This window comes from Coregonus lavaretus, assembly GCF_964263955.1.
Source record: "Coregonus lavaretus genome assembly, chromosome: 6".
NCBI lineage: Eukaryota > Metazoa > Chordata > Actinopteri > Salmoniformes > Salmonidae > Coregonus > Coregonus lavaretus.
This window is the reverse complement of record NC_139993.1, coordinates 23,039,850-23,056,029: the sequence shown is the minus strand read 5'-3', so window position 1 is coordinate 23,056,029 and position 16,180 is coordinate 23,039,850. Positions and strand designations below refer to the sequence as shown.

The 16,180-nt window shown below is 39.8% G+C and overlaps 1 protein-coding gene and 1 long non-coding RNA gene across 3 annotated transcripts in view; one reads left to right on the top strand and one right to left on the bottom strand.

Moving 5' to 3' along the window:
- LOC311130835 (TSC22 domain family protein 2-like) overlaps positions 1-9,541 on the top strand; it is an 88,674-nt gene extending 79,133 nt beyond the window's left edge. Inside the window, exons 2-3 of the mRNA XM_084163639.1 lie at positions 8,918-8,969; positions 9,180-9,541. Coding sequence (XP_084019765.1) covers positions 8,918-8,969; positions 9,180-9,443 — 316 coding nt within the window. The 3' untranslated portion in view covers positions 9,444-9,541. The remainder of the gene's footprint in view (positions 1-8,917; positions 8,970-9,179) is intronic.
- Positions 2,047-5,341, bottom strand: LOC311130837. 2 transcript variants are annotated; one of them, XR_014613396.1, is made up of 6 exons: positions 5,253-5,341; positions 4,620-5,058; positions 3,769-3,963; positions 3,372-3,458; positions 2,462-2,715; positions 2,047-2,381 (listed from the first exon to the last, which is right to left on the bottom strand). It is a non-coding gene; the product is annotated as an uncharacterized lncRNA (long non-coding RNA). The 2 variants fall into 2 exon arrangements; XR_014613397.1 differs by lacking the exons at positions 4,620-5,058; positions 5,253-5,341 and adding an exon at positions 4,321-4,497.
- Positions 9,542-16,180: the final 6,639 nt, after the last annotated feature.

The following is a 16,180-nucleotide window of genomic DNA, read 5'->3' as shown; positions in this document are numbered from 1 at the left end:
CCCCTTCTTCTTGTCTCAACATTTCAAATGATACTCAAGACACATCTTCACACATATATTTTAGATCCTTTTCACTGACAGCCGCAACTCAATCAGCTACGCCTATATGGAGGACTAAAAGTGCCACAATTAAATAAATAAATACACCATTAAATAATTACTTAAATGTGTCATTAATTAATTAAAATTAGAATTAAATACATAAATGTGTAATTAAATGTATCATTAATTAATTCAAATACCGATTCATTTTATGTAAAATACATATATAATTATTTCACTATTTACATTTACATTTCATGATCCTGCATTGCAGTGATTCATGAATTACTTAAAACTGTCAAACTGACCCATCAAAGTCAGTGGGCGGGGCTAACGCGAATCTAGTCTGATCCATTGCTTTGGTCTGAAGTAGAGTAGGCCAACCCGGATAGAGACAATGGAGGATCTCCGTGAACTTTCCAGGGAGTTGGTTAGAGACATTTTAAACTTAGCAGAGGATGTAGAAGCAGGACCTGCTGACCCAGAGCATGTAGCTAGTAAAGCAGAGGAACTTATTGAAGTTGTTGGAGTCATTTCCGCACTTTCCGACGAAGATATCGACCACAGAGTGATTGCAAATCTAGAAGAAGTTGTCCACCGCTTCTCTGGTACCAGGGCACTTCAGGCCCAACACACACAGGGACCGGGGCGTTTGGCGTTTGACATACCGAGTGCAGTTCTGGAGCATCAACTTCTTTGTGGAGTTCCCGCAGTTCAAATTGCAGCGATGTTCGGTGTGTCAAAGAGGACCATCAGGAGGCGCATGCAACAATACAGTTTAAGGTATTTACACTAAATTCATGAGTTTTCTGTTTATGAATTGCTGCTCTCATACACTCGGAAAGAATATGACGTTTAAGGTAACATTACTTGATGTTGTGTTTTTCTTGTTTGTACAGAAAGACAGATCTCTATTCAGCTGTGAATGATGAGGAGTTAGACCGTATTGTAAGTGAAATTCACAGAAGTCATCCAAACACCGGCTACAAGCTAATGCGTGGTCACCTGAATGCAAGAGGTGTGCATGTTCCAAGTGAGTAGATAATAATATGGGCATTATTTAAATGTATTTTTAATTTGGAGCTCTGCCCCTTTGAAAGGTGAAGGAAGCCCGCTTATGGAAAGACATCGCCTCTGAGATGTAGAATGTGTAGAAGAAATGTGAAGAGAAACACACATTTCAGGACGGCTGACTTGTATCATCAGGATAGACATGTCCTGTGATTTTTAGCCTCCTGTTTAATAGAGGTGGAACAATATCTGACAGTAATATTCTCAGCTGTCCGGATGTGCCCCTGCTGTAAAGGGTATAATATAATCATAGAAAAGCAAAATATCATAGGAGGCAAAAAATCTCAGGTCATCTCTGTTCGAGCATGTGGTATCTATCTATCTATCTATCTATCTATCTATCTATCTATCTATCTATGTGTGTATATATATGTATATGTGTATATATATGTATATGTGTATATATATGTGTGTATGTATATATATATATATATATATATATAAATATATGTATGTATGTATATATGTATGTATATGTATGTATGTATGTGTATATAGATACTTTAAATGAAACATTTACTATAGATTATTGTCTCTTTAAAATCTCCCGAGCTTTTAAAGATCAACCTGTGAGCTGTAGTTTCTACAGTGCATACTATGCAAAGCTGTATTATTTAAAAAAACTGAATAAGTAACATTTCATTTCTCACTGCCTTGGTGACCAAAAATAACAATCTTGTGTAAGGACATGTCAAACTAGTTTTAAGTACAAGACTGATTATGCTTGTCATCCATTCAGGTTCCTGAAGAATATGGGATCGATTGGAACGGACCTCACTGCCTTCATCGAGGCACTGTGTCAGTCCCCGAGGTTCAGCTGGCCCGTGAGCTCTCAGATGAAGAGGTTGCAATTTTGCCAGCTCCAGGAGTTTCTGTTACTGATGCACTTAGACTATATGTAGAGACTGTGGAAGTGTTATCAAGAATCTTAGACTGATGTCCAACCCATGTTTTTATTTGTTGTGTTAGAACAAGCAAGGAAAAACTGAAAGTTTACTTTCCTTTTAAAAGAAAGGAAAAAAAGCTGTTTCTTTGAAGCTTCCTGTCTCATTATGGTCCACAGAATGACTAACATGAATGCTGTACTGTTAGCACTGAAGGTGCAGAACAGTTTGATTTTAGTAAATGGAAGAAAAAAAAGTCAACTACTGCACAGTGTGTTAATGTTTTCAAAGACACTGAACTTGTGTCAATTCCGGAAGATCCCAAGACATGGAAAGATCTGAAACTGTGTCCTTCTGTTCCGGTGTAAGATCTTCATGTTCAAGCTAGAATTAAGACCATACAAGTTATTATATCTGCCCAAGCAATATTTTTTACATGGCAAAGTTTCTTTTAGGTTACATACCAGTTCTATGATGCTCCTGATGTGCAGATCAGGACAGTCTTCTGTAACAACAGTAGCCATTTCAGGGTCCCCATTGAACAGTACATGAATTACAGCAGGACTTAGTCCTGTGACATGGGGACCATCATGCAGAAAGGTGTGGCCCAACATCCTTCCTGCAACCCGGAAGAGGTTGCTTTCAATAAGTGCCTCTGATGCTGCTGGAACAAGATGGTCAGGTTCACCCTCAAATAGCAGTGTTCGGCCCATTCCTCCTGTAAAGTACCAAGAGAGCAGGGAATAAAGTCACAACAATTAACCTCTTAAATACATTAAATAAAAATGTATGATAGATAGATAGATAGATAGATATATTACATCATACTAGTGGCGATTACTTGGCCTGTGGTATTGCTGCTTGTAGAATTCACTTAAACCAAATTGTAGCCTACTCCAAAATGACTTACAGAAGGACCCCAAACCACTTCAAATTCAATTCCCCTGTATACCCTACTACAGACTTACCTGACACAAAACATTGCCCACCGGCCCTCCGCTAAACAGCACATATCCGCGTTCATCAACCACCAGAACGTACGTGTACGCGTGTGTGTGTGTGCGCGCGCATAGAGAGAGGCGGTGTAGAGTGAGTCACGACACAAACAGGTGCTCAGTCAGCGTTGCATGCAGTGTGAGAATGGCAAGCAGCAAGAGCGGCAAAAGCCAATGTGTGCTTCTTTTACCTATATATGTAACGCTATCTTTTGCGTTTATCCAAACGTCGTCAAACTTGGCACTGCACTTACTCGTGACCAGAGCAAGACACCTGTCAAGTTTGAAATCCATCGGACTAACAGAGACATGCGCTACAGACAGACATTTCTGCAATTTATAGATGGATTAACCTTCAAAAAATTAGTAAGATACTTACCAAGATCTAGACTGAATCCAAACTGGAGTTTGGATATGATTGTTGTCATAAAGTACCGCATCACTCCCTCTCCGATAGCAACATCACCTGAAATAAAATACTGATAATAACACTGGAAAAAAAGTGGCGGCCTAATACAGGTAACTGGATTTGGTAACATTTAACAAGAAAGGGAGAAAAACTTCTATTGGCTGTAATTCTAGAATAGCATCCTTAATATTGATTATTCCAGATAACAAGAGTATATTGTGCACAATATTCACATAGATACATATAACATTTTTATCAATTATATAATTTTGTGCATTCCATTCTCCCATTTAACAATTCCATATAAGCTACTTGAGTGGTATAAACTGTACTGATGTATTTATATTATAAATGTTATATTACTTACCAACCAGAGTACAATGAAGTGGACATGCCCATTCTTGCTGCTGTTTATAGAATAAGAGAAGCTCCCGTTCCCTGTCCTCTTCAGAGTCCCTTACATCCATCTTCATTCTAAGTGGTTTCCCAGTTGCATGTTCCCTTAGCAGATTCTCTTTGAAAACTTTGGCAGCTTGAGTGGGTTCTTTAATAAGCTTCCATTCTAAACAAACAACAACAATAAAGTTATCTATTACAGAGAGACATATTGTGAGTTGGCATGTTACCTGCATATACAGATATCCTCTCACTCTACAGAACAGGAGGAAAATTCTGTTCATTTCACTGACAAAACGTGAGACCCAACATCTTCAGAACCTGTCACAACGCTGAGTTGACATAAAAACAGCACTACTAAACAACTACAACTAAATATTAGAAAAATAGAAAAACCCAGTTGCATGTTATTAATTGTCTGTAACTGTATTATCTTATCTAATTATATCCTACAGGTGTTATCTTTCTATTAACTTTTCAGTTACACACAATCTTATAGCAACACTATTGTGATGACACAAACCACTGTCTGTTTCTTTGCGATCCAACTCCTCGTTGACAATCACTGCCGGTACTACTGCACTCTCAGCTGATGTTTCAGGCCTCACTGGAACACTGTCACTGACTAGGGCTGTCTCACTATCATTTTCTTCACTTTGGCCTCCCTCTTGTTCTCTTTCTGATTCCTGCATGGGTGTCCTTGAAGTTAACACAATTGAAATGATGGTCATACTCGCTTATTTGTGTGCACAACAATAAGAGAGACATATTCCCAAAGAAAATAAATTATGCTACCCTTGCATTGCTTTAAGAAGTACATACCCATTGCAGCTCAATCTGTGCAGCTTCATCTCTGAAAAGGGAACTTCCTTCTGACAAGTGATGCAGGGGATGACTGGACCAGAGGCAGGACGTGAGCTCTCCTAACAACAACAACAAATGGCTTTTAATTAATGATTAAAAGTCACCAGTAATCTTTGTTTTGATTATGTATTAAACTAAGTCTCTGTAAATGTATGTACACAATCTAAGGGTAGATCCTGTTGAAGTGGACGTATGTAGATTGTAGCCTGTCCAATCATCGTCGATGGATCTTTCAGATAGGCAAGGGTGTATCCAGTGCTGGGACACTGAAGCAACGCAAGATTTCGACTGCGAGTAGATCCTACAAGTTTTAGAAATTCAAAGCCTCCCCCTTGTTGGAGCTTCGGAAACACTTCCATCAGTTTATTTGTTATAACCATGGGATCGTGGTCATTCCCTGGAGAAAAAAACAAAACAAAATCATAACTCACCTCACCTTAAATTAAGCAAATAAGCCTGTGATAACTATTATTGACACTATGAACACCAATTAAGTTTGAGTCACTATAAAAAGAAATGCAAATAATTTCAACAAGCCACAGACAGTACAAACTTTTTTTACTTTTGGTAAATGCCTAGTTTCGCACTGACCTGAAAATGTTACTTTTTGCTCTCCAAGTCCTGAAGTAAGAAGTTCAGCTTTAAACAGTACGCTTGGAATTTTATCCGCATTGTGGTCAGCCAAACAACAGACAGTGTGTGTGTGTAGCTTCTTCGGCTAACTTGGACTTGTGCTGGTCGTCTCGTCATATTCCTTCTGGCTCCAATGTTATATGGCGCAAAGAGCCTTGCTACCTCCGCTGCAACACAGAAAAACGTAACAGCTCAATGGTCACCAGTCAGCTAAAACAGCCTCTACTTCTATCTTGGGATGCTCAAGCCAGCTAACACCATTTAGCCGATTAGCGAACTAGCTAGGTTTATGCTTCCCCCCCCTAAACCAACGTAGAGGTGAATAGCGCCACCCAGTGTATTGGAATGTGTTCAGTAGCTCTGCATCAATCCATTATCCGGAATTGATTTGTCTTGGCTTGATGCAGAGGGTAACCAATCAGGCGTTAGGTTCCGCCTACCAACTTTTGATGGGTCAGTTTGACAGTTTTAAGTAATTCAGGAAGCACTCCAACGCAGGACCATGAAATGTAAATGTAAATAGTGAAATAATTATATATGTATTTTACATAAAATGAATCGGTATTTGAATTAATTAATGACACATTTAATAACACATTTATGTATTTAATTCTAATTTTAATTAATTAATGACACATTTAAGTAATTATTTAATGGTGTATTTATTTATTTAATTGTGGCACTTTTAGTCCTCCATACGCCTATGGTAGCTGATATTCAGAGGTTGAATAGCCAACATTTTTTGTCTTCAGTGTTTGACAGGTATCAGGACTATAAACCCAATGCAACAGCCTGTTTTACAAACCACATAGATAGGCATTCATAGGCTGACACTGTATAGCCTCGGCTACTATTCTACTTTGAGGGGATAGGAGGAAGGCAGCAATTTTTTGGGGTCTCACCTAGGGCGGCATATCGGCCAGGACCGGGCCATAAGCCTAAACCCCAAACATCTGGCCTGCTTAAAACCCCTTTACATGTACATAAACTAGCCTAAATCCAAAATGTGCATAGCCTGCTATTTACTAGAGGCACCATTATTTTATATGCTGGAAAAGCAGACATTGACAATGTGGTCTTGAACAGGATTGTGCATAACAAGTCCTTGCGTTCTGCATGGATGAACAGATGACTTTAGCAAAGTGCTACTTAAACACTGAATACACATGAACATCCAATTTATGAGTTGTACCTACACTATATATACAAAAGTATGTGGACTAGGGTTGTTGTGGTGGTAACCATATTACCGCCACACCGGCAGTCGTGAGTTATGACCGCAGTAAAATTCCATGTGACAGTTGAGTCAAGGTAATCTCCTTTTATGCACTCTGGACATGCTTTGGTAGTACACAACTTGCTAACTACCATCAGGTCCTAATGGCCTGGTACTCTGGGCTCTATTGTCCCTCTAACCACTCTGACATTAATGCAAATGAAATCAAAAAATCACATCAGCTACACGATGATGATTAATTGAAAACACCCATACGCATATTAGATCTTATGCATATGCATAGGCTTATGAGGCCAATGTATAAAATAGTAAAACATTAAGAAAAACCCTTGAATGAGTAGGTGTGTCCAAACTTTTGACTGGTACTGTATTTCTCAGCTGGTCATATTAAGCACAGCTCCGCTATAAAACCGAAGTAGCCTACAAAACGGACCAGCGGGAAAGTGCGCTGCATCTATTCGCTATTCAAGTGCATAAAGATGACGTATTTTTTCCCTGCTCCTGTTCCTGCCCATTTGATAATGGGTCATTCTAAATCAAAACTAATTTTACAGATTAGTAAAGACAAGATTAAACTGAGAATAGTCTGATGGGTGATAATATGATCACTTGATGAGTAAACAGCTGTGTGCAGCCTGGGGAAGTATTTTGCTATCATGAATAGCCTATAGTCGCACTATATGTTTTGATTTCTAAGACATTCTAAGATTTGTATCATTCACAACTAAAGTTGCCAAATAACTCTAAATCTAGCATATAGGACCGGTTTCAAATGATCACTTTTACGCTCAACATAGCCATTTCATATGCGCACTCGCGCCGTAATGGGAAAAATATCCTTTCTATTTTATTCAGCTAAGTTCAATTATTTTTTTCTTACTATAAAATCATATAAAATAAAATAATGGCACGGGACTTATAAGCATATCTTGTAAGCTAAATGAACAAGCCTACAGCCTACGGCATATCATAATGTTTCTTTAAACCTGACTAAAACAATGGATTTTTTTGTGATTCTGTATATTAAATTGATTTATTAGACTTTTTTTTATGTAGATGTTCCAAAGGCATGCATCAGCGGCTTGTATGCTGGAGGCCTGGAAATGCTAAACGTGTTTGTTATTTAATGGTCAATTACCATGAGACCTGCACTCTTTTGCATGACAATAACCAGATGACAAAATGTCATGACCGCCACAGCCATAATATGGACACCCCTTCAAATTAGTGGATTCGGCTATTTCAGCCACACCCGTTGCTGACCGGTGTGTAAAATTGAGCACACAGCCATGCAATCTCCTTAGACAAAGATTGGCAGTAGAATGGCCTTACTGAAGAGCTCAGTGACTTTCAACGTGGCACTGTCATAGGAAGCGACCTTTCCAACAAGTCAGTTTGTCCCCGGTCAACTGTAAGTGGTGTTATTGTGAAGTGGAAACGTCTAGGAGCAACAACGGCTCAGCTGCGAAGTGGTTGGCCACACAAGCTCACAGAACGAGACCGCCGAGTGCTGAAGCGCGTAGCATGTAAAAAAACGTCTGTCTTCGGTTGCAACACTCACTACAGAGTTCCAAACTGCCTCTGGAAGCAACGTCAACACACCTGCCCGAATGCATAGTGGCAACTGTAAAGTTTGGTGGAGGAGGAATAATGGTCTGGAGCTGTTTTTCATGGTTCGGGCTAGGTCCCTTAGTTCCAGTGAAGGTAAATCTTAATGCTACAGCATAAAATGACATTCTAGACGAGTCTGTGCTTCCAACTGTGTGGCAACAGTTTGGGGAAGGCCCTTTCCTGTTTCAGCATGACAAAGCCCCTGTGCACAAAGCGAGGTCCATACAGAAATGGTTTGTAGAGATCGGTGTGGAAGATCTTGACTGGCCTGCACAGAGCCCTGACCTCAACCCCATCGAACACCTTTGGGATGAATTGGAACGCCGACTGTGAGCCAGGCCTAATCGCCCAACATCAGTGCCCAACCTCACTAATGCTCTTGTGGCTGAATGGAAGAAAGTCCCCGCAGCAATGTTCCAACATCTAGTGGAAAGTTTTCCCAGAAGAGTGGAGGCTGTTATAGCAGCAAAGGGGGGACCAACTCCATATTAATGCACATGATTTTGGAATGAGATGTTCGACAAGCAGGGGTCCACATAATTTTGGTAATGTAGTGTCCCCTGGAAAAGCAGTTCTGCTCTACTCCAAAGTAAAGGGGAAATCATATGTCATTTTTGACATGCGTAGGCTTGACTGGTGACAGTCATCGTTGAAAATGGAAACATGCATTTGAATGTGTAATAGATGATTTGATGATTCTCTTCAAAGGAATAGGGTGGCCTCTTCCTCATTCCTTCGGTATTAACATTATTTTTCTCTTCGTCTTTCTCCACAGTGCTTCCGGAGCCAGTGTTGTAGCCATCGATAACAAGATCGAGCAAGCAATGGTGAGTGCATCTCTTTGTTTTACTTTCTAACTAGGCACTACTAACATATTGAAAAGTTGAAGTACATGATTTGACCTGAAGGCAGAGTGGTAAAGCTTGTGAGTAACGTATGACATAGTAGTATATCTCTCTTGCTTGCCCTCTCTGTAGTGTGTGTGCAGTGTTCTATGTTCCTTAATTGTTGTGCTAATGGCAGACCTCTCTCCTCAGGACCTAGTGAAGAGCCACCTGATGTACGCAGTGCGGGAGGAGGTGGAGGTGCTGAAGGAGCAGATCAAGGAACTGTACGAGAGGAACTCTCAGCTGGAGCAGGAGAACGCTGTGCTCAAGTCCCTGGCCAACATGGACCAGCTCACCCAGCTGTCTCAGCAGCTACACCCCACCAATAACAACAACGCCAATACCAACACCCCCCTGGAGGGTGCAACCCAGCCTCTCAGCCTGCCCCAGCAGCCCAACGTCACCTCTGTGTGATCCCCTGCCCTCGTAATACACCTCCCCGACATACGGGAGGAGGAGACCCCAACAAACAACCAACCAACCCCTGCCTCTCCCGCCGCCTTGCAACATAAAAAAAGAGCTCAGAACTTCATTTGATTTGTTTTTTGGAGAAGCAAAAAACTATCAAAATCAGCCTTCGTTTGACACCCTTGTCTTTGACTCGCGTGAAGAGCCATGCTTCATTGTGCGTGCTGCTGCTGTCGTCGGGCCTTCCCAGTATTAGACAATCATCATCCTGTGATAGCTTTCTTTTGGCCGGGAATCCCGCGTTAAGTTGGGGAGCTGGGGAGCTGGCCAAGGGAGGAGTGCGGTGCAGGGCCACGGGGGGAGAGAGGCAATGCGGCGCATGGTGGCGGTAGTGGAGGTGGTCAAAGAGTCCGAAAAACAGGGGGGGGGGGTTCCTACATCCTGGGAGGCCCTTGACTGTTTTCCTATCCCCCCCTCCACACTGGGTTGTTGGTAGCGAGTGGAAAAGATTGGGGGAATGAGAACGAAAAATAGAGACTGAGGTGGAGGAGAAGATTCACCCCACCATAGGAGGAGGAATGTGTCTCACGCCGTGAGAAGACCAAAACTAGTTTTCCCATAGCCACCCCACTTTGACACAAATCAAAAAATACCTTCATTAGTTCAGTTTTAATGTTTGCATTTATTTATTTCAGGGATACTATTTTCATAATGTAAATGAACAATGTCACAGAAATACATATGTTATTACAAGAACAAGTTTCTCTTTTGGTTTCTGGTATGTTAGATTATCGGTCAGGCAGTCAATTGGTAGTCTAATGCAAAAAGTAGTTCCGTAAATGCAATAGGTTCTTTAAAAAGGCAATTTCCCATGGCATTGCACCGCTAACACTAAAAGGCAGTTAACTTAATGAAATTAAATCCAGGTTGAATGTACATTTTGTAAAGAGTATAAAGTATTAAAAGCATAGAGGGTTTGTACAGGTGAACGCCAGTTCTTGAGATATGAATCTTCTGTGGTTATTTTGATGAAGAAAACTGTTAATTTCCTTTGCTATAGTTTCTTTGTCGGCAAAATTGAAAGACAATTGCCATACTTCTCCAACGTTAAAAAAATTATATTGCGCATATTTACTTTCTGGGCTGGGGGTAAAGAAAGCTGTGAAATTGTTCAACCTACTTTGTAACCAAAGACTCAGAGCTGTGTAATTATTGTATTTCTTAATGCACACTTCTATATGTATTTTTTCTTTTACTTCCTTGTTTTTTTTGTTGCTGTTTAGCATGTTCTGCATGATCTATAATCAAACCACTTTCTTACCTCATCTTTTTATCCAGCACTCTTATTGTAACATAAAGTTAGTCTGTGAATGATGGGTAAAGGACAGCAAAGAGCTGGCAGATAGAAAGAGAGCGGAAGGAGAAAGGAAATGAGAGGGAGAGAGAACGAGGGATTAAGAGGAAGGGAGAGTCAGAAGCACACACTAGCAGAATTTGAGTTTGAACCATCTTTTTGTTCGTGTAAAGTGTTTTGAATTTCATATGCAGACCAAAAAAGTTTTGTTAAGTTGCAAATGTTACCGTATTTATAGGCCCAGTGCAGTCAAAAACGTGATTTTATATTTCCACACTGAGGTTGGAATAATACTGTGAAAAGGATAATGCCCTTTTAGTGTAAGAGCTGTTTGAAAAGACCACCTAAAATTTCAGCCTGTTTTGGTGGGAGGGAGCTTTGGTTTTCCATGGTGACATCAACATGCAGTAAATTAGTTAATAGACCAATAAGAAAGAGTTTCAAACCTCTCTCCCAATAACAGCTAATTTTCAGTTTTCCACTCAAACCACTCCCAGACAGTCCTAGCAAATTTCTTGCTTGAGAAATTGCTCTTTGCTAAGTAGCTCTTTATTTATTTTTTACCATTTTAATTTAAAACAATCACAGTAAGGTACTGAATTGTTACCCAGAAATGATTTGATTTTGAGATAAAAATGGCTGCATTGGACCTTTAATGAATGCAAACGTTTAGATTCTGATTGTAGTGTACCAACATGTACTTCAATAAAAAAACTGCTAGACTATAATAACTTACAAACTTAACGGAAACTATTGTACACATTTCACAACTCCAGCTTCAATCTGGTAAATTATTGTATGGTATGTCCTGTCTGCGTTACATGTATTTTGTGCTTCCTGTACCATACTTTGTGGCTTAGAACCAAACCAAAATGGTCTATAATTGTACAATCAGTCATCTTTAGTGGGATGAACTTAGATTTCACCTTTGCAGCTGGGTTTTTATTTTTTGTTTGAAGGAGATACCGTGTACATGCCAGGTGTACTGTATGAACGTGATGATCACTGAGCCTTGGAGAAAATATCTTAACGATGCCCTTGTAATGTGCTGTTGTGGCAATCTTTGTTTTTTTTAGTAAAAAAATAAATTACTGTTTTATTAAGAATGTCAAGGTGTCGCCCAGTGCATTTTTTGTCTTGTTTGTGTGTCATCTTACAATGAATAGCTAATAATCAACCTTCTGGTTACTGATGACTGACTTAGTTGTTGTACAATTACGAAACATGCTGTATCCAGGATATAGAAATGCCAAAACCATGTATCTCTCACCTCAATCTCTGTTTCCTGTACTTCACTCTAGGATCAACAAAAACTGAATTGACATACACTAAGCTATTATATTTACTCATAGGTACGGTTTTGCGCTCCAAAAGTATTGGGGTAGTGACACATTTTGTGTTGTTTTGGCTCTGTACTCAAGCACTTACGATTTGAAATGATACAATGACTATGAGGTGTGGACCTTAATTTGAAGGTATTTTCATCCATATCGGGTGAACCGTTTAGAAATTATAGCACTTTTTGTACATAGTTCCCCCATTTTAGAGTACCAAAAGTATAAAAAATTACTCTGGTACTAAATAGTACAGCATGTTGCTTGTTTCAATGAATCCCTAAAACACAAAAATCCAAAATGCAGGTAGTAGTAAGCTACCACCACTTTACTAGCCTGGGGAGAAGGTTTAAATACCTGGGGCATCATTTATAAACCATGTATGTACAGTGAACAAAAATATAAAGTAAAGTGATGGTCCCATGTTTCATAAGCTGAAATAAAAGATCCCAGAAATTATTCATACGCACAAAAAGCTTATTTCTCTGAAGTGCACAAATGTGTTTACATCCCTGTTAGTGAGCATTTCTCCTTTGCCAAGATAATCCATCCACCTGACAGGTGTGGCATATCAAGAAGCTGATTAAACAGCATGATCATTACACTGTGCACCATGTGCTGCGGACAATAAAAGGCCACTAATATATGCAGTTTTGTCACACAACACAATGCTACATATGTCTCAAGTTTTGAGGGAGTGTGCAATTGGCATGCTGACTGCAAGAATGTCCACCAGAGCTGTTGCCAGAGAATTGAATGTTCATTTCTCTACCATAAGCCGCCTCCAACATCGTTTTAGAGAATTTGGCAGTACATCCAACTGGCCTCACAACTACAAACCACGTGTATGGCTTGAAAATCAACAACCAACTTGACAGAGCATGGAGAATGTTTTAAAGAATAATGGGCAAATATTGTACAATCCAGGTATGCAAAGCTCTTAGAGACTTACCCAAAAATACTCACAGCTGTAATCATTGCCAAAGGTGATTGTAACATGTATTGACTCAGGGGGTTGAACACTTATCTAATCAAGATATATTTGTGTTTTATTTTTCATAAAACATTTTAATCGTATAATTTTTATTCCACTTTGACATTACAGAGTATTGTGTGTGGATCGTTGGCAAAAAATGACAAATCAATTTTAATCCCACTTTGTAACATAACGAAATGTGTAAAAAGTCAAGGGATGTGAATACTTTCTGAAGGCCCTGTATACACAATCACACACACACTACACTGACACTCACACAAAACCCAAACAGATTCACATACACACACACACACATACCGACAACACACTTTTACACTCATCATACGCTGCTGCTACTCTGTTCTTTATTTTACTCTTATTATTATCTATCCTGATGCCTAGTCACTTTACCTTGCCTTCATGAAAAATGTATGCACTCACTAATTGTAAGTCGCTCTGGATAAGAGCGTCTGCTAAATGACTAAAATGTCAATTGGATCACAAAAAAAAATGTCAAGTCGGAAGTTTACATACACTTAGGTTGGAGTCATTAAAACTCGTTTTTCAACCACTCCACACATTTCTTGTTAACAAACTATAGTTTTGGCAAGTCGGTTAGGACATCTACTTTGTGCATGACACAAGTAATTTTTCCAACAATTGTTTACAGACAGATTATTTCACTTATAATTAACTATATCACAATTCCAGTGGGTCAGAAGTTTACATACACTAAGTTGACTGTGTCTTTAAACAGCTTGGAAAATTCCAGAAAATGATGTCTTGGCTTTAGAAGCTTCTGATAGGCTAATTGACATCATTTGAGTCAATTGGAGGTGTACCTGTGGATGTATTTCAAGGCCTACCTTCAAACTCAGTGCCTCTTTGCTTGACATCATTGGAAAATCAAAAGAAATCAGCCAAGTCTGGTTCATCCTTGGGAGCAATTTCCAAACGCCTGAAGGTACCACATTCATCTGTACAAACAATAGTATGCAAGTATAAACACCATGGGACCACGCAGCCGTCATACCGCTCAGGAAAGAGACGCATTCTGTCTCCTAGAGATGAACGTACTTTGGTGTGAAAGTGCAAATCAATCCCAGAACAACAGCAAAGGACCTTGTGAAGATGCTGGAGGAAACAGGTACAAAAGTATCTACAGTGAGGGAAAAAAGTATTTGATCCCCTGCTGATTTTGAACATTTGCCCACTGACAAAGAAATGATCAGTCTATAATTTTAATGGTAGGTTTATTTGAACAGTGAGAGACAGAATAACAACAAAACAATCCAGAAAAACGCATGTCAAAAATGTTATGGGAGACCCATGGGGCGGCGCACAATTGGCCCAGTGTCGTCCAGGATAGGGGAGGGAATGGCCGGCAGGGATGTAGCTCAGTTGGTAGAGCATAGCGTTTGCAATGCCAGGGTTGTGGGTTCGATTCCCACGGGGGGCCAGTATGAATTTATTTTATTATAATAATGCATGCACTCACTAACTGTAAGTCGGTCTGGATAAGAGCGTCTGCTAAATGGCCTGCTAGCTCCCCTACCTCTACAGAAGCACAGTTCCCGCTCAGCCCAGTCAAAGCTATTTTCTGCTCTGGCACCCCAATGGTGGAACAAGCTCCCCCACGATGCCAGGACAGCGGAGTCACTGACCACCTTCCGGAGATACTTGAAACACTACCTCTTTAAAGAATACCTGGAATAGTATAAAGTCATCCTTCTACCCCCCCCCCCCCCCATAAAAATAAAATAAAATAAAAAGTGGTTGTCCCACTTGCTATCATAAGTTGAATGCACCAATTTGTATGTCGCTCTGGATAAGAGCGTCTGCTAAATGATGTAAATGTAAATGTACTAATTGAGTGTATGTAAACTTCTGACCCACTGGGAATGTGATGAAAGAAATAAAAGCTGAAATAAATAATTCTCTCTACTATTATTCTGACGTTTCACATTCTTAAAATAAAGTGGTGATCCTAACTGACCTAAGACAGGGAATCTTTACTAGGATTAAATGTCAGGAATTGTGAAAAACTGAGTTTAAATGTATTTGGCTAAGGTGTATGTAAACTTCCAACTTCAACTGTACATACTGTATCTACAGTACCAGTCAAAAGTTTGGACACCTACTCATTCAAGGGTTTTTCTTTATTTTTACTATTTTCTACATTACAGAATAATAGTGAAGACATCAAAACTATGAAATAACACATATGGAATCATTTAGTAATCAAAAAAGTGTTAAACAAATCAAAATATATTTTGTCACCCTTTGCCTTGGTGACAGCTTTGCACACTCTTGGCATTCTCACAACCAGCTTCACCTGGAATGCTTTTCCAACAGTCTTGAAGGAGTTCCCACATATGCTGAGCACTTGCTGGCTGCTTCTCCTTCACTCTGCCGTCCGACTCATCCCAAACCATCTCAATTGGGTTGAGGTCGGGGGATTGTGGCGGCCAGGTCATCTGATGCAGCACTCCATCACTCTCCTTCTTGGTAAAATAGCCCTTACACAGCCTGGAGGTGTGTTGGGTCATTGTCCTGTTGAAAAACAAATGATAGTCCCACTAAGCCCAAACCAGATGGGATGGCGTATCGCTGCAGAATGATGCTGTGGTAGCCATGTTGGTTAAGTGCGCCTTGAATTCTAAATAAATCACAGACAGTGTCACCAGCAAAGCACCCCCACACCATAACACCTCCTCCTCCATGCTTTATGGTGGGAACTACACATGCAGAGATCCTCCGTTCACCCACACCAAGACTCACAAAGACAAGCAGGCTTGGGATAAAAAGTGGGGTTCTAGGATGTACTGTAATTTTCTAGAAAAGTCATTAATGTATTCCCCACCAGTTACAAATAATAATGTGAAACTTTATATTGAATGTCCCTGACTTGATTCAAAAGAGAACAGAGGATAATTGAATAAGCTAGCAAATGTGCAGGCATGTTTATTTGATTAACTCACAGTTATAAATTCACCATAAGGCTATTTTGCAATAAATAGCCTAGAAAAATAAATCTCAATCTATCACTTCAAAAACAACCTGTGTCGAAGAGTAGGAG